The following is a 19055-nucleotide window of genomic DNA, read 5'->3' as shown; positions in this document are numbered from 1 at the left end:
TTTTGACCTACAGAAAACATGCTAACCAAAACAGCTATGCAGAAAGTACCTGCTGATGCCTCTTCCCTCAGTCAATACAGGAAAATAAATGTATTTGCATATACATACATATGTATTTGTGTACTAGAAAAGGTCAAAGGGATGGGGTTTATCTGGCTGGCTCTAAGTAAATATTGAAAACAGTTTTCATTTCCCTCACTACAAATATGAAAGGAATACCACAGGCATCAACAGGAGCAGGGGTTTTAAGGTCCACTTGTCAAAAAAGCCACAAAGGGGACTAATAACCCAGATTCATACTGAGAAAGGCTGTTCTTTATATTAGCCCTATTCAAGTTCCTGTACCACTATAGTATAAAGGGCTGTAAAGGAATGAACTGAACAGAGCTAACAGAGCAGCCTCCTAATGACTTTTGGTAACTTCCACACTGGGCTGGAGCAGGTGAGCCACTTGCATATCAAAAGTTCTGAATTCCAGACCCAATTCTATGAACCATGCAAACCAGCAATGAACATAATCAATAAACATAATCTTTAATCAACCAAAAAGGCCCATGGCAGCTTTTCCAGGCTTTTTTTTTTTTTTTTTTAAACAACTGTGGTCTCTTGCCAGTACAGTCTAACTCTGTCAGTGTACTGTCTAAGCTTCTTTACTTACAATAATTTTCCTGAAAAACTGCCATAGTAACTAACTACTGCACCATTTAAATGTGAAAGGGATGATTATTAGCCTGGCTAGCTATAAACTGCCACTTGGATGTTTGGCCTGAATTTTATAAGAACAAATATTAAATTGCAAAAAAATGCTTTCCTGCTCTGCAAAATTTGTAGTCCTACCTTGAAGAACAGTTTAATCATGGACAGATACAGAAACATTAAGCCTGAGTGCTATGCAAGTACCTTAGGAGTTGTGGAACTGATGCACATAATGTAAATATTTTTACAATTGCAAATATTAACTGTTCTTATCAAGAATCTAGCATATAATGTTTGGGAATGTAATAAAACCTTTTCCCTCTGGAATTATACAGTGGTAAAATATGAAGGCTACTTAAACATTCTCACAGAGGAAAAGAAGTTTAAAAAAATAATTCCATTAGCACAGATATTAAACAATATATGCAGAGGTTGTCCTAGATAAGGAAAAAAATGCTGTATCATTACCACTGTCACATCAGAAAACAACAATTTTAGATTTCTCAGGTAAACACACTGAACTTATTAAGGATATTTCCTGAGAACTGAAAGCACCATATATGCTATGCTTCTCATCCATAGGATATAAAAATTACATTAACCTCCGCTCTGCTTTTCAAGCTGAAAATTAGCCTTCTGTTATAATATCATTCAATTTATAAAATGATCTCTCTTTAATTTACTTAAACAATTATGCAGATTTTATTCACTAATTTAATTGGAAATACTTCACTCAGATTGGTTTTATGAAATTACACTATTCTGTAGAACTAACCAGAACCTGTTCACTGCATGGTAAATTCCAAGAACTGAGACTTAAAGCAGTATTTTATTCGAACAAATATGAATTTCCCTTTTGTACATTAGCTACATTAATCTATCAATTTTACGTTTCCAGTTAGAAAATTGACTTCTGGTTTAAATTCTTCTGTGTTCTGAGTTGTTTCTCTCAAGTCTCTTGTCTCTGGATGAACATGTCAATTGTCCTCCCACTGCAAAGGAAAGGAGACTTCATTCCAGGAGAGCCACTGCCAAAACTGCACTTGCATTTTGGCATCATTCAAAAGGGCTTTTTGAGATACGTGAAAATGCTCTTGTTCAAGCAATTAGAAAAGAGCAATATGACAGTTATTTAACTAAAGAGTAATGCTAACTATATGGAGAATTGATATTTTGCCTATTTCAGCTTTTCATTGAAATGATAGTGGATGATCCAATTCTTTCCACTCCTCACTTGTACCCTCTGAGTAACACGAACCCACCTCACAGAACAAGAATTCCTACTCCCTAATAGTTTTGTGACTGTGCACACCCAAGGGAACACCCCTCAACCTATCTGCTTCCATCCCCAGTCTGTGATGTCCTAGCATTACTGAGTCTCAGCATAACACTCACTGCAACACACAGATCCATATTACCACAGATAGCACTGATGTGTCTCTCACCGAGCCAGGAGATCCCAGCTCTTGCTTCTTCAGCAAAGCAAGGATCACTTCAGAGCAACAATAGGAAACCAAACCTAACCTTTATCAGCTTGCTGGGGAGAAGGAACAAGAAAGGAAGGATGGGAGAACATTTGCAATGCTGCACAGCATGTACCAAGTTTTTTAATAAGAACAGATTATACGTTCCAAAATAATTTTTAAAAATAAAACACTTCCTACAATAAAGAAAACATTTAAGCTTCAACAAATAATTGAACCCCAAGGGAATCTCCCTCTGTCTTTCTACATTCAAAACTCAGCATGTAGAGCACATCTGAGTTGCAGACAGGCACTTCAAGGGACTTTGGGACCGTAAGAATAAGCAAATTAATTAAAGCAGTCTCAGTGCAGCTTTTCTCTATGACAGGTGTGTCTGGATTAAGTCATTTAAATAATATTACTCATGCCATAAACTGATGCAAGCTAGATATGTCACTTAAGATTTTAAAATTCTATTTAATACTTTGAGAACACTGTGGACAAGTGAACACCACTCCATTGAACTGGTGGTATAAAATGTAAAAAGATAAATTTATATTGCAACTTACTTGAGAATGAAATGAAACCCACACATTTAATATTCTAATTCTTCATAAGTAGTTTCCTACATCCAAAGAGTCCTTTTTATTATATGCATTTTAAATGAATTAACACTTGACATATATATCCAGGTACACTTCAGCCATCCTCAAGCACTGATCAGCCCAGCCTTACAAAATAATGCAGCAGGATAAAAAGGTACCATAGAAGGGTAAACTGAGATTGAGGTGGGGTTTGTTTGGGGAACATTTTTAACCTAAGGCTCCTGGGACCTGAGAATTCGTTACAAAGGAATAATACTGATAGCACAACATCACTGGCTGCAGAGTGACTCAATGTTACTGGAAGTCTGCTGAGTGTTGTAAAAGCAACTGCACTCATCAGCAGACCCCCTGCCCCAGCTGAAGAAGATCCTGATCAATATTAGCTAAGCTAATGAAACTAAGCATGGCTGCATCTGATTGAAGCCTTTTGCCAGCACACCTGTATTGCTGAGGGTGCACCATGACTTTTCAGTTACAAGAAAATTGTGGACAGGATAGTGGTTCAGTGGTGGTTCAGTACAGATGTGACTGGAAACCTTTTCCAGAAATGTCAGGAGAAGAGGATTGAAAGCATCAGGTTTTGGTCGCTGGATTTGGTGTTTTTTAAATTGCTACCCCAGGTTAATCTCCAGCTATCACTAACACAGAATTCAAACAAAATGCATCAAGTTTTTCTTCAACTCTACACACAAAATGTTGAGAGAGAAAAATCAAACTAGCAGACTAAAGAAGGCCCCCTCCTTGCTCTCACACAGCACAAGTTCTTTTCCCTTCAGCTCTGGAAGTCTTTTGCCCCTGACATCTGTTGCCCCATACAACTCCTGGTTATACAAACATGAGATTAAACTTCATGAATGCCTCACCAGCTTATTTAGTAAACCAGTCACAGTGCATGCAACAGTTGGCAGGATCAAATTTCGGACACTAAGAAACAATTACAGTCTGTTCAGCAGAAGAACTCTATAAATATCAAGGGCTATAAACTAATTATAAAAAATTAAAACTCTAGCAGGTAGTTTCACTGTGAGTTTGTTTCAGCATCACCAGATTTTCCTATCTCTGTTCCTGGAGTCAAGAAAGTATATACTGGGATATGGAATCAGCTGCCCAGGGAAGTAGTGGATTCTCTGTCCCTGGAGATATTTAAAAAGAGACTGGATATGGCACTCAGTGCCATGGGCTGGGAACTGCAGTGGTAGTGGATCAAGGGTTGGACTTGATGATCTCCAAGGTCCCTTCCAATCCAGCCAATTCTATGATTCTATGACACTTAAGGAAAGAAAGTATTAGGGCACCTTGAAAAGGAGCCAAAGAGATACAGTGGAATACAAAGAAAAGGTGAATGTGATCATCAACTAGCAGCAGCCAATAACACTAAACTGAAAGATGGAGAAGTTACATAAATTATTTATATGGTTAGTAATAAGAGGGATGCTTTGTCTTACAGACAGAAATAGAGGAAAACCAATAAAACTAGAGAAGAAAGAATAGATTAACAAGCAAGAGATAAGAGAGAGAAAGGGCTAAGTGGAAAAAGGCAGACATCTATATTGTCTGTATTACCACATTTCTGAGTATTTCCTAAAGCCCCTACTACTGGAGCTTTAAGAACTTCAACTTTTACTCAACTTAGAACCTAGTCTACATAGTTAGATACAGAAGCTATACAATATTCCCTGGCTGCTCACACAGAAATAAGTGAACTCTAAGATAAAGATGATACCAACAAAAATCACCTCCTTTTCTTAAGGTAGGCTCACTACTTCTTTGGAGTCTGGTGCTTCTGCATACTCAGAGTAGGAGAGTAGGCAATATTTCAGCTTCTGGTTTATTCAGTGTTATTAATTTTGCTGTTGTTTTATTTCTCTGTAAACAAGCCTGATGAAAAGTAATGAGAATGCCTATTGTGGCACTTAGAAGATATTAAAATTGCTTGTTACATTAAAATAATTAGAGAAGGATAAAGAAAATAAGATCACATTAATCACATTCTACACGAGCCTATCCAATATACAAGAATCAAACTTTTGAGGAATAGTTTTCAAAAAAGCCTACTTAAAGCCCTGTGATGGGCTAAAATATTGGACTATCAACCAAAACAAACCATGCTTAAAGAAAATCTACAAATAACTGCAGTCTGTGCTGTAACCTACTAGATATTAGAAACAGACACTCTTCACTGACTTTTTCTCATTGAGAAGAGTATCACAGAATACCATGCACAGACCTTACCTCTCCACAGAGCTCACCTAAGCAAAATGTTCCCTTCAGTTTCTGCAAGACATCTTGCATGACCAGGACCTGGGGTATTTAACTAAACAAGGCATTCTGATGTTTTACTAGGCCTGGCTTGGACAAGTTTTTATCAACTTAACTGTAAAACACTGTTTCTTCAGTTTTATGATACAATTTGTTGTGGGGGTTTTTACTGAAGGAAGACCTCCCCTCAATGTGAAACAGAAATCAAACTGATCTCACTGGTTCCTTTCACAAAGCTCCCTTACCTTCCACATATGCCAGTGAAGTCTAGTTTCCCCAAAAGTTTCCCTAGCTACCCCAAAAGTTTCAGAGAAGGGAAGGAGCTACCCTGACCTCTTTTACAGCTTCTCCATGAGACTTGCAAGTGAATGCATAAACTACAGAAACACCAGCTACATATTTGTGGCTTATAAACAAATTATCTTTGAGACCTCTCTACAAATACATTATTTATTTTCAAAGGTGTCTTTTTTCACACGCTTTTTTATTAATGCAAATTCTTCATATTTTAACATTATCTACTGACTGCTAAATAATGAAGTATAGTTAAAATACAGTATGATGATCTTTTGCTAAGACAAAAATTACTGTCCTTTTCTCTATGTAACAAACACTCTCTAATGCTTTGAGCTGAATCCATCCTTTTTCCAGCATCTACAGTAAAAGCTTTAATTGTGTTGATTTTCTTTTAGTTCCACAAAGTTCTGAGCTGGCTTTTTAAAATCATACTTCTGTAATTATGCCTTCAGAGTCTATCAATAAACAACAAGTTTTGAATACAAATGAGGAACAAATGAGAAACCTAAAAAGGTTAGTGCTCAAGAGATACAGATCTAATTGTAAAAATATTTTTAGAAATACTTTAGGGTAATATGTACTTCATTATTAAATATCATGAAGCACATTTCAAACAATGCATCAACTGAAAGGATACGTTTTACTCATAATCATACACACTCATATCTACTTCCCTAATTCAATTTACTTGATTAGAATTTGAAGGACTGTTATTTAAAACCAACAACAAAAAAAATCAATACTGCAGGAAAAACAAACAAACAAACAACAACATTAAAAACCAAATAGCAGAACACATACATAAAAAAATAAAGTCAAAAAGGTAGGGCAGATATTTACACTGTCAGGCAGAACAACAATTATAAGCTGTTCATTTTTTAACATTAATTGCTTACATGAATATCTAAGGAAAATAAAATGTACTACTTGCTTTCAAAGCCAAGCAAGCAATTAAAGCTAATCAAGTCGTAAGCTGTTCTCATCCCACAAATGTCACATTCTTTGCAGGAAGAAAAGATGTTAAGCAAATGTCACCCTGTTCAAATTTTGAGAAAACCAACAACAAGCGAGACAAAATGTCCAGCAACAAGGATACCACTGATCACTATTTTTTAGTCTGAATCCCAGTGAAATGACTCAAAATGAAAAATAATTTTTTTTTTTTCTGCTTCCCCCACTTTTTTATCTTCTACATCTTAAAAATAGAAGAAAGAGATGATATTGTAGCAGTTCTTCACTTTGGCATTTCAAAAACTGGTAAAGGCCATTGTCAAAACTACCATCTTCGACTTGCTGAAACATTTTTGCCAATTCTTTTTACTTCAAAATTGAGATACCAATGGATGGTTTAAAAAAACTTAAAATATAGATGTGATTCAGACTTATCACCTCTCCATTGCTTCCTCATTCTTGTCTTTTTCTGATAAAAATGTACAGTTACAACACGTGTTTAGTCTAACATTGCAATGAAGATTAGGAACAAAACAGATGCATAGTATTACAGGCTTGGTTTTGGTTGCTTTATTTCTTACAATGTGGGATCCCAATTTAGAAAACAAAAGATAAACACGCTGGGATAGACAAATTACCACACCCAAGCAGAGCACATGAAACATATCACTAACTGTACCTTATTGCCCAGCTTCACTGCAGCGAAGGAGAATCACAGCAGAAGAAAAGGGTATTCTTGAGCAACAGAAAATACATTTTCATGTTGAAATCATGCCCAACAAGATCTGGACAGATGTGCTCTTTGAATAGAAAATGCAGTCCTCCCCTTACCAAGAGGGCATTAACTTAGTGTTTCTGAGAAGAAAAATGTTGCTATTCAGTGAAAGGTATTGTTACTACTTACACTTTTGGCAGGTTTTTAATTACAGCCTGAACTAAGTAGAAATTAATTCTGAGAAGCAGAAAAAGCTTAAAAATAGCCTTCTCTTTCTTCTCCTGCCATTCAAAAGTAAGCTGGATGATTTAATACCAATGCCTTGTGACATTTCATGCTGAAGTTCTCACCAGATGATCTAACAACATATTGCCCTTTCCCAGGCCTTTAGAATTTAGAATTGGAAAGGTTGACAGATGTAGACACAAGCTTTAAGGAAAAACCACCTAAGAATTCAGAAGTTTAAAGGAAAAATAAAATCTTTAAAAGTGAAGCCATCCATTTTCAGCACTTCAAAGGCACCACAGAGGTAATCACTGACTTACATTAAGTCCTCCCTACAGTTGATGCAAAATCACCAAGAAAAGAAAGTAAATTCCAGTAACTTTACCCTCACAGCTGAGTTATGTTTTGGTAGAGGAACTGGGAGGATCTGAATTATGAAGCCTTGACTCTCACAAATGGGGTACAACAGGTTTATGTATTACTTTAACAGAAGTTTGAGTTTCATTATGTCCCTTGTTTCACAGCACAGCACATTTAAGTAACTACATGCTTGAAGAAGCAGATAATGAAAGAAATGGGACAAGATCATAATCATATAGGTTCTAGTTGTAACTATGCCTACCAGACAGTTCTAGGGCTTTCACAGAAACCCACTGCATGTGCTACTTAGGAGAGAAAATAGGGAACATGTTAAATGCAAGATCTGTCAAATCACAGCAAGGATTTAAACACAGGGGTGTGGAGGTAGGAGATGAAGGTACATCTTGCTACAGTCCTATGCTCCATAAGGAACAGGGACACTGCATCAAGGCCAGGTAAGAAGTTTGAATGGAGCAGTTCAGGCAATTCTTGTGAAACTTCACCAGTAAACCAGAACCCCATGAAGTAGTTAAAATAATCCAAGACCTACCTAGGTTATTGCAAGAAAACAGGAACCATTAAAGTGCAGAGTATCTACAAGGCTTTACACTGGGCCTGGGGCATATATTAAACTGGTTTTATCCTTTCAGCACAAGTAGGTTCTAACATGAGTCCAAGTCCAGAAATTCACAGAACTGCTATCATCCACCAGTAGCACTGGAACAAGACTTTACAGATCACACTCCCATATAGCATTTTCTCTGCATCTTACAGCAACAGAAGAAACAGGAAAAAAAAAAAAATAATAATAAAATAAAAAAAAAAAGCAAAAGGCAGAAATCCCCATGGCTTATGTAAAGTGAAGACATGGTAGGGAAAAACATGGGACAAGATGGGAAACAATGATAAGGAATATGGGTAAATAGGCCAGATGGTGACAAAAGAAAATGGGTAAATGCATCTGAACATGCTGAGTGGAACAGCATCATGAAGTCTGGAGTACAGAAGTTGGGAAGTTGAGAGAGGGCTAAGAAAACAGAGACAGCAAAAACAAAGCACAATTTGACAAGTGATTTGCAAATAAGAAAGCTTCTGGAAAACAAAGGGTATTTAGAAAAGAATGAAAGATACTGACTAATAAATCTTAATAAAATGGGTCCAGTAATGCTTTGCTGAGAGCAACATACAGTAGGGAGGTACACAGGTACAGGAAACAGTAGAGAAACTAGGAATTCAGAGCTTTCCCAAATGGAGAAATGTCTTCACTTGTAATTCAAAGTCTGAAGTCAGGTTGTTAGGATTCATGAAAAAGCCAGTTTAGACAAGATTTCTTAAATTAATTATAATTTTTTCTAATGTATTCTCTATTTAATAAACCAAGGTATTTTATTCCCTCCAAGCATTTTTTTTGTTTTGTTTTGTTTTACATACATAAGGATTAAAAAAGAGTACTATTCAAAATTTAATCTCCAATAAATTTAAATAATATGGCAAAACTAATAGATAGTAAAAGATCAAGTTTGTTCTGAAGCTCCTATGAAATAACAGGATTCTTAACAGTGGTCATGAATAAAGCATTTAATTTTTATGCATGCCAATAAAGCCTTTATGGTTCACTGGTGTATATCACAAGGACTTGTTTCTTTCTTTCTTTTCTTTCTCTCTTTTTTTTTTTTAATTTTATTTTTTACAGTAGCAAAATTCCACTGACTTCTACAGGAAATAAATTCAATTCTCATATGTTTACCATATGCTAATATATTATATTTCCATGTCTGTTGTCATAACATTCTTCTGATGTTCTGTACACTTTCAGAACATATCACAACATCAACACTTCCGTTGCTTCCAACCTTTAGCTCCTTTTATATTGTATTTCCACGTACCTCCTGGTTTACTTATTTTATCCATCCAGTTCATATCTTTTGTTTTTCAGCTCCTTATCTCTGCCATCTCTATGGATAATATTCCTTTGTCATATTGTATTTTGCCATGCCTACATTCTTAAGCCACTTCAGATCTGTAGTTATGTCTTATACCTTGAATTTCCAAGTTTACATTTCCAGGATTACGTGGCTGAGCCTTGAAATCCCCCCTGGAGATTTGAACACCTCATGTCCATTAAATTTAACAAAATACCAACATCCTTAGGCTGAAAATATTGCCTCTAATTCTAAATGCAATAAATCCAGAAAAAAGTGCAATTATATTTCTTATGAAAGCCAAGGTCAAGTAATCAGATAAGGACACAGTCACACACCAAAAGCTTTATAAATGTTGTCCACCTTTGCAAGAAGCTTTCCCATCTTTGCTGACCATCAAGATATTCATCTGTAGCTGGAAGCGTTCCCCTCCCAACCTATGCAAATCTGTTTAGTAGTGAATATATTTGTGCTGTCTGGATAAAACAACCTGTTTCCTGTAGGTGTCTGTAATTGCTAGAGAGAAACCAGAAACAAATTCTCAGTCTTATTAAAAAAAAAAACAAAAACATTTTTGAACATTTTTTTGGTTTTTTTTAGATCTATGGTAATGTGTCAAATGTTGTTGAGGAAAAAAACAGAAATGCAAAAACATCAACATCCCGAACCTGATTAAATTCTTGTCAGGACAGCACAGAATTATTTTTCAAAACATTCTTGTTTGCTCTTCAGTTGTGTAAATGCAATCTTTAGCTACATTTTTTTAAGTAAAACAAATTCACAGTTTCAGACACCTTTGCTGAAAATATAGAGGGTTGCTGGAACTTTTTCCTTTGCACACTGTACTGACATTAAATACTAAGCAATTAAATTCAGCTTGCAGGACAGATGCTTCCTTGAATAGCTATTGCAATTTTAAGGCTTCTGAACTGTAAATCTGAGTTAAGCTGAGGCTTTTTGGATGTGCATCTAAATCTGAACTCCAAACTATGTGAAGAACTGCTGTTGAAGGGTTGAGAGCTATCATTACAAATGCAGTGGTATTACTTACTTAATTTTAAAAAAAAAACAATAATTCAAAGAGCAGGAGGTTTATGGAGAGAGACAGAACTTTCACAGACAAATATCACTACCAGAAAGAAGGGGAAAGACAAAGGAGAAAATACAGCAAAGGAGAAAATACAGCATCACACATGTAGGTAGGAGACTCATCCAGTGTCCTTGTATTTTTCAGTCTGTACCCATGTTTTCCATAGCATCTGAGCAGTGCTTATTATAGACTTCCAACATGCTGTTTCAAGCATGCAGGGGTACAGGTGGTACATTCAAATCCACCAATTAGTTGTGTTAGTGAGAAAACATTTTAATTTATTTTTAAAAATTAAAATGCTTTTAAATATTACCTTTATTCAAATTTAGTTTTATTGCATTTCCATCAGTCTTCAAAATAACAGCAAGAGCACAAAAGAAGTCACATAAAAAGGTTGTTCTCTTTACTTTCACAAGGGATTGGAAATCTGATTTTTGAATACTATAATTCATGACTCACACAGCCATTACAATACAGACACCTTTTCATCCATTGATTCTCTGAATAAATATAAAAGTAAATCTAATAGTACAAATACATGCAATTCAAAATCTATATTAATTTACAAAGTATTATGCAGTGTAAATAATCCACGCTGACCTGTATTTCCCAGCAGAACAAGGGTATAATACACGCTGATATATTCAAGCAAGATCCCCTTGCCACTCTTAAACTTGAAAAGCCATTTTTAAATTTCCTTTTAAGTATTTCACATACCCCCAGCTGAGTCACACCTCTTTCTCCTGCCTGACAGACTGACTTCAGCAGAGGCTAATTACATTCTAAAGATAATTCAGGATTAATCACATCCTAATTGTTACAAACACATTCAAGCACACAGCTAATGCTGGGAGATTAAAGGTGGTAGTGGTTGGGCTTAAAACACTGTAGTAAAGACCAAGATTTGGGGGGAATGGACGGGACAGAGAAACAGAGAGGAGAAGAGATTTTTTTGCATGTTTTCAGACAGCCTGTTTCTTTAGCATCACAGTCAGGCAAGTTGAATTTGCCCATGTTATTTGCTAATTGGCTGCTTATCTCTTTGTTTTTACCCTAGATACCGTTGGCTATGAACGTGTCAACATTTCTTGCCTATGACCAGCCCACGATAAGTTACTGTGGAGTACACCATGAACTGCTTGCTCACAAGCCCTATGACTCGAGTAACCAGGAAGAAACAGTGGAAACACACTTAGAAACTGACCTGGATCTGAGCACAATAACAACAACAGCACGAATCAAGGAACACAGTCAGCAGCTGGCTTAACTGGGGTTTTTTGTTGTCATTGTTTTCCTGTAGCAGAGGCTGCAACCAAATTCTATGTAACCTGATGGACAGAAGTGAGAAGACATAATACTATGGATTCTAGGATCCCTGTTCAAATTAAAAATTAATCACAAAGATTAATTGTTTCAAGTCTACAATTTGTAATTAGTTAAGTTGTGCAGTATTTTTTGACTTCAGAGTATGACCCTTGAAGTGAATCTTCTTTTCCAAACTCATCCTACCTACCTGTATAAACTGTACAGATGTAATGTATTTTTCATATTGTAAAGTTTCAATTACCAAGAACAGCTGGTATGTACAGTACCATAATTTAATTACATCTTACTTTACAAGTTTCAGTTTCTAAAGTTTCAAATTAACAAAAGCTCTGTCTTGTGTTATTAAGTTACTCTGTTTTGTAGGGATCATTTTGTTACTGATCTTGTGCCCAGAATACTTTAATCTAAAATTCTGTCCTTTGCAGAATATGCACCATTTTTACCGAGTTTAATGTGTAGAATTTTATCTACTGGTTCCAGAAGTAATGCATTAACCAAAAGGAGGGTTTAGCTATTCAGCCTTCTACAGAATTCTTGAAACACACAGCCAAGTTTTCTTACAAATGAAAACAAAAAAATGTAACCATTCTCCTTAAACTTACCTGTTGCCTTGAAATACAGCCTGATTCTTACATCAGAAAAATGTAATGATAAACATATATTTTAACAACAAATCTGATGTATGCAACTGTGAGCCAAAGCTGGTGATGTTTTGTAAAGTCTCACTGTTCTGCAAGACAATATGGACAGGAGACTTCAGCAGGCAGCTGTCTTTACAAAATCTGCTGTGAAAATAGAGCCTACCAAATCAGGCATTTGTATTTCTACTTAAAGACAAATGGGCACAAAACCTACTTCTGTTGAAGATAGCTGCTGACAGAAGTGGCAACAGAAACAAGCCTTTAGAGTTACTCTGGGAACATAAAATGGTACTCAAAAGTAAGAAACCTCTGCTGCTGAAAAATACAGTAATTTGGACCAAATTAACAGGTTAATTAACAGTCCTTTAACATTATAATACATAAAGCTAAGGAAAAAAACCAACCCAAAACCTTTAAATACAAAAAGAAATGTAGTATTATATCTTTAACAATTACTACATTGCTTATTTGTCTACCATTTAATATCTGGAGTAAAGCGTTCTTATATCCCATTCTTAGGTTTTAAATCTTCAAGACTTCTCAATACTGTATGGGAATAACTTACAATATTACCCTTATGTTGTAATCATAAAAGATTACAGAAATTAGAAAAACATTATATCATGCTGATTCTGTGAAATATAAATAGGAACATGAGCCTTCCAAAATATAGAAAAAAGTTTCATATGGTAAAGCACCTTTTTTATAATAAAGTATATAACCACAAATCTATTTTTCTGAATGTTTATCCCACCATATTTTCGTGTAGCTTCAAAGCAGAAGACTGAAATTTAAAATTACAGTTCAACTGTTTGTACAAAATATAAAGCAAATGATGGAAAATAGCTTAAAAATACTGTTACAAACTGAATCTGAATTCACTATCTTTTAAGTGGAAACAAAGTGTCAAACAGAATACATTGTATTGGTTATTTATTTAGCATCTCAGATTTTGTAACATATTTTGCATAAATTATTTGCTATTCAAAACATTATTTGTCTTTTTAAGACTCATCTAAAACCTCCACACCTCAGTTTCTTATTTTTTTTACTGCACAGGTTATTGAATTTCTGGTCATCTTCTGGAATGCTAGAATTTTACTACACACAGTTTGAAAATACATTTTACTAATTATAAAAAGAAACAAAAAATGCAGTTGTCATTCTGGAGTCAAGTGACTTTTGTACTGCAGGGAGAAGTTAGCTGCTTCATTTCAAAGTTGTTTTTTTTTTAAGGTTCAATATATGTGTATCTTGGTCATAACAGAAGGCTTGAGCTCTCTGTACCAAAACCATTCTCCTAAAATATTACTTCCATTATTCTTAGTCTGTCTTTCCTATTCTTTATCTTGACCAACTGTCCTCAAATATAGAATGTGGTCCTGACACTGAGTTACTGAAAATGCAGAAATGTTTAAGGCTTCATGCATTTCTAATTTATGAAGAACTGTACAACAGGAGTATTTTAAATGAATGACACTCTGGAGAACTTAGGTCAAAAAACATGACAAAATATTTTCTTATGCCAAGAAACAAAATCTTTTTTACATATCTGGTTAAAACTAGCAAAACCTGGTATATATTCACACGCACACAAACGTTTCTCCTTTTGTTTCTTTTCCTCAATAATGAAGCCTACATTATTGAGTCTGGTTTGTCTTTCACCTCTCCTGAAAGACTTGCAGATTCAGACCAGTTTATCAATGGACAAATGGTAGAATAGCAAGGGCACTGATGTAGAGGCAATTCTGCACCTATTCTGTCTCCTGTACTGTTAAAATCAGCTCCCTGGGCCACTCCAGTGGTCTGATACACACACACAATATACCAGAGCTCAAAGCAGCAATGGAATAGGAGCCCATCCCAAATACAGATTTTTCAAACATACAATTCCATACACGTTACTAGATACCACTTTTTATTGGGCTACATCAATTTAAAACCTGATATTCCCAACAAGATGGATTTCTTCCAACAAAACAAGATAGCAGGTAGGTACCTTTGATTAAAAAAAAAATGTGTATCATGAAAAGAATCTCAGTTAAGCTAACCCAAAAAAGGACTCACACCTCAGGTATTGTATCAGTGTGTGTGCACCTGCCTTCCAGTAGATAACTGCCAGCTGGATACTGACTTGGAGTACATAGAAATAGTAAATGCTCTTGTTATGTAAACAAACCAAAGAACTTTCACCTCATAAAGCCCCAGTGTTCTAAGCTACAAATCAGCAAGAAGAGAGTAGACTGAGCCTACAGGTTCAGATATTTGTTTATATATATAATGATATATTTGTTTCATATAACATTTCTCTTTGTAATAAGATCCATACCCAGAAACGGGGATAGCCAATCAATCCCAGTCTTGCACTTAAGTGGCACCACCATACCCTGGTAGATCATTTTATCAAGAAAAAAATCTGAGTGACCTCACTATGCTTGAAAAATACAAACTGATAGAGAACATAAACTCTATCAATAAAATAATTCCAGAAATGTAAAAAATAAATTTACCTACAAAAATTCACACCATCTATCAGTGGATCATGCTTGTAAGGCAATTTACAGTGCTGAAACACCCTTAGTTAATTCAGCACAAGTATATTTGCTGAATATATGAATACATAGGAGGCCCTACCAATAAAGTATAAAGTAGGATTAACGATTAGTCTGACAAATCTCTGCATATGTCTCAGGAAAATATAGGAAAAAAGTAACAAAAAAAACAACAAAAAAAAACCCCACAAAAGCAAGCTGTTTCAATTAAAAGGTGAAGGCATTGTACAAACTAAAAAAAAAAGTGCAAGGCATTGTACAAACTATTTGGATGGGATCCAAGAGCTACCACTAACAAAAGAAAAAACAAACAAAAAACGAACAAAAAAAAAACCCTAAGAAAACATTTGCACAGTTTTCAGAGACACATGGAAAATATTAGACTTATTTTGGCAACATACAACAAACATAAAAATGTACCAGCCTAAGAGGTTGTGTTCCAGCTTGCTTTACTGACAGCTACTCAATTTCTCCTCTTTATCTCTCACTGTTATTTCCAGTCCTCAGAGTTGTGGACAGAACAGAAATTGTGCAAAAACCATAACATGAATGGTAAAAAAATAAAACAAAACTGCAAGGGCAATGCTACCAATGAGAAAAAAAATAAACCAGGATTCCAGTATCACTGGAGCTATAACGAATCCTGGAAACTATTTTATTAGCTATGTAGGTGCTCAATGATAATTAATGTAAACAGATTACATGGTGATGTGTAGTGTCCAATAGGAGCACCTTTATTTAGTTCCCAAATGGTCTGGCAGAAAAAAGTCTGTTGAGCAGGTGAGAAAAAAACAGTTCAACTCATGTTCCCTTGCCCAATCCTCCTCTCTTGAGGGATTTTCCTCCAGATTTTGCATCAGTCTCAGGGGCCTGGGCTTCCTGACAGCAAATCTTACCAGTAAATGTATACATATCTTTAAATGAAAATAATAAGTTTTACTTGGTCAGATCAAAGGTACACCTAGGCTTGATAACCTGTCTTGAATACCAGGTGAAAGATGAAACCCAAAGGACTAAAGGGGGCAACTATACAGCCATATATACAATCCCCAATAATTTCTAGGTCATGGAGCCAACTGCAGTGTCTTAATAGTTCTTCCGTGCATGTATACACCTATTCTTTGAAGCCATAAAAATCTGTAACATTCACAAGTCCTTCAGAAAGTAGATTTACTTTGACAAGTAAAGCTGCCTCTTTTTGTTCTAGTAGCAATGAATAATTGAGTAATGTAGTAATAAAACTTTTCACTTCCACTTTTTGCACAGAAATATGATTATCATGTAATTAATAATAACTATCTGATGACTTCCAGGTAGCTTGAATAACATCTACCCAGTAATCTCAAGTACATACATTATCTGAAACTCTGTAGATTTAATTATCAGATTGCCCTCAGGAGTGGGTCTTAAGATTCAGGTCACCAGAAAGCAGAATACTTTTTCACCTTTTCAAAGTCCATCATAATAGTAAACAAAAAAGTAAGCCTGCTGCTCACAAAATACTGCAGAGCAATTTTCAGCATAGAAAGACACATGTGAACTTCTTGTTAGAGAAAAGTTTGACTGTATGATCTGCATTTAAGAGCAATGTTCATTAAACCTCTCAAAAAACTGGTAACATTTCAGTGAATTAATAGTTCTATTATAAAGTAACAAGACCAAATTTCATTTCCATGCTCTACCACATTATGGAATCTGATTAATTTAATCATAAAGTTTCAGAATAAATCAGTGTGAATATCAGAGTTCATGATTAATGTTATTTTAATGAACACCTAAGGAATTAACATTTTACTACTAGAACCTTGCCAAGAATTTTTATATAAGTTGAAGTGGAGCAGGTGAAACTGTGAAAATCCCACATGGCATGGAGCTTATAATCTACTTTATCAACTGCAATTTTGTATGTAAATAACTCATTCTTAAAACTGTCCCCTGAGCTGGTTAACTACAAAGGAACACCTGCTGTGTAACAGCAGATGAGCACACAACATGAAATTCATTATACCCAGTCCTGTTACACCCAGTCCTGTCACCATGATAGACATGACACCTGTAACTGTAATAATATAAAAGTGAACATTAATTAACGCTGCATTACTATGACATTTCTCTGGTTTAATATTAATATTTGATTAATGATTTATTAATTTCCCTCAGTCAACTAACGTAAGCAGGATGGATTTTATTGTAATAAACACTACAGGAATGAAAAATGTTCAGTTTATAAGCATACATGGTTTTTCCAGCATTTCCACTGTGTATTGTGTAAGAAGCAGACTTTTAAGGGGGATGCAATTCAGCAACAGTTATACCTGCAATCTAACCACGAAGTGATTGCACCAATGCAACATACTTCAAAGTCTTATAATTTAAACACCGTATATACTCACCCTGTGCTTCTTAGAGAACAAAACCTCATCAACTTGGGATGAAAATAATCATTAAAAGAAAACTATATGCCCCTGCAGCACTGTGCACTTCACTAATTTCAGGAGTTTTATACAAGACTGTGTTATAAATGAGGCATGGAAAGCCATTAACTGAACCATTCATATTGAATGCATCTTGCTGTCATTATTCTTTCAAAAGAAATAATGAAACTGGTTTATTTTTTTAGTACTGATGATGCACCTCCTCCCTTTTCATTCTTGCTATTGGTAACTTTATTTTTAAAGAACCTGTAAACACAAAATTAGTCTGGACTTCACTATCCAACAGCCTTTTTCTCATTTTCAGGAAAGGGAGAACTACAGCTATCAATGGTATATCTGAATATGCAAATAAGATTCATGAATATTTTTTCTTGTCTTCTACTAAAGTATCATCTAGACAGTTCATATTTCTTTTCCTTATAGTTCTGCAACTTGCTTTTTTCCCAAGTTCTAACTGTCACAATGGGAAATGTTAGGAAAAAACAACCAACAAGAAAGCCCAAACCCAACTCAGGCATATGGCAATGCTATAACAAAATTAACTTTACTGTGACAGATGTTTTCTTCAAAACCATTTGGTCTCAGGGCAATAAGCATCTACATCAATCTGTATCCAAACCTACTTGCTACTTGCACATGTTGGAAATCTACAACCCATGATCACCTTGAAAAATGCCATACAGGTTACTGCTGACTGAATGTCTCATCATGTTTAAGAGAAGCAAGGGTTTTTCCAAAATTTGACCTTTCAGAAACACAGACACATTGGTTGTGAAGATGACACTACAATTTCTTAAAAAAAAAAAAACCTCAACATTTAAATCATATACTTAAATAGGAATTAAGTCAGTGCAACTAACTGAGAATAGGCATTATTGATTATGTTTCTATTTCCACTTTAAAGATGTTATAACTCATAAAATTTGTGAGACAGCATTCATAATGCTACTTGTTTTCCTGGAGCTTTCATCCATTTCTTTGAATATACAAAGTATACAAAATATCCCCTTGGATATACAGAGAATCTCACTGAAGACACCTCGATCCCAAACAATGATAAAGATCTGACTCTGCTCTGCACTGCAGATCAGTCCCATGGTTTAAATTTAAAATGACACTCAAAAATAAGTTGCTGCCAACTTCTTCTCTCATATTCACAAGATCTGGTACATGTTCATTGTTTTCTTCTCTGCCTGCACGCATTCTGCCTCAGCATTTTTTTTTTTTTTTTTTTTTTTTGGTATCAAAGAAATTAAGAAACCCACCAAAATGAAGAATTTCTTTCAGCTCATTTACACAGCTAAATTATACCTGAAGATTCCTTCATGTAAAATGCAAGTATCTTACTAAAAATCAAAATTATTATTAGAGAAAGAATAAACTAATTTGTTCTTCCAGAAATAAGCATTAATGGCCTGTTGGAAGACTCCACATTGAGGTTTCTCTTTTACAGAATTTGGAGAATGGGGGAAGAAATTTATTCAGGGGCATTGCTAATAACAAAAAATACAACAGATA

The 19055-nt window shown here is 35.1% G+C and overlaps 2 protein-coding genes across 6 annotated transcripts in view; one reads left to right on the top strand and one right to left on the bottom strand.

The window, feature by feature from the left end:
* Nucleotides 1-13282, top strand: part of LRRTM3 (leucine rich repeat transmembrane neuronal 3) — an 80671-nt gene extending 67389 nt beyond the window's left edge. For both annotated transcript variants that reach the window (XM_071749103.1, XM_071749102.1), the window contains one exon: nucleotides 11641-13282. In XM_071749103.1, the coding sequence (XP_071605204.1) occupies nucleotides 11641-11850 (210 nt within the window). In that variant the 3' untranslated portion in view covers nucleotides 11851-13282. The remainder of the gene's footprint in view (nucleotides 1-11640) is intronic.
* CTNNA3 (catenin alpha 3) overlaps nucleotides 1-19055 on the bottom strand; it is a 395140-nt gene that overhangs the window by 261439 nt on the left and 114646 nt on the right. The gene's annotated exons all lie outside the window — the stretch shown is intronic.

The sequence above is a fragment of the Heliangelus exortis genome, chromosome 7, assembly GCF_036169615.1.
Source record: "Heliangelus exortis chromosome 7, bHelExo1.hap1, whole genome shotgun sequence".
Taxonomy (NCBI): domain Eukaryota; kingdom Metazoa; phylum Chordata; class Aves; order Apodiformes; family Trochilidae; genus Heliangelus; species Heliangelus exortis.
This window is presented reverse-complemented; position numbering and strand designations above follow the sequence as displayed.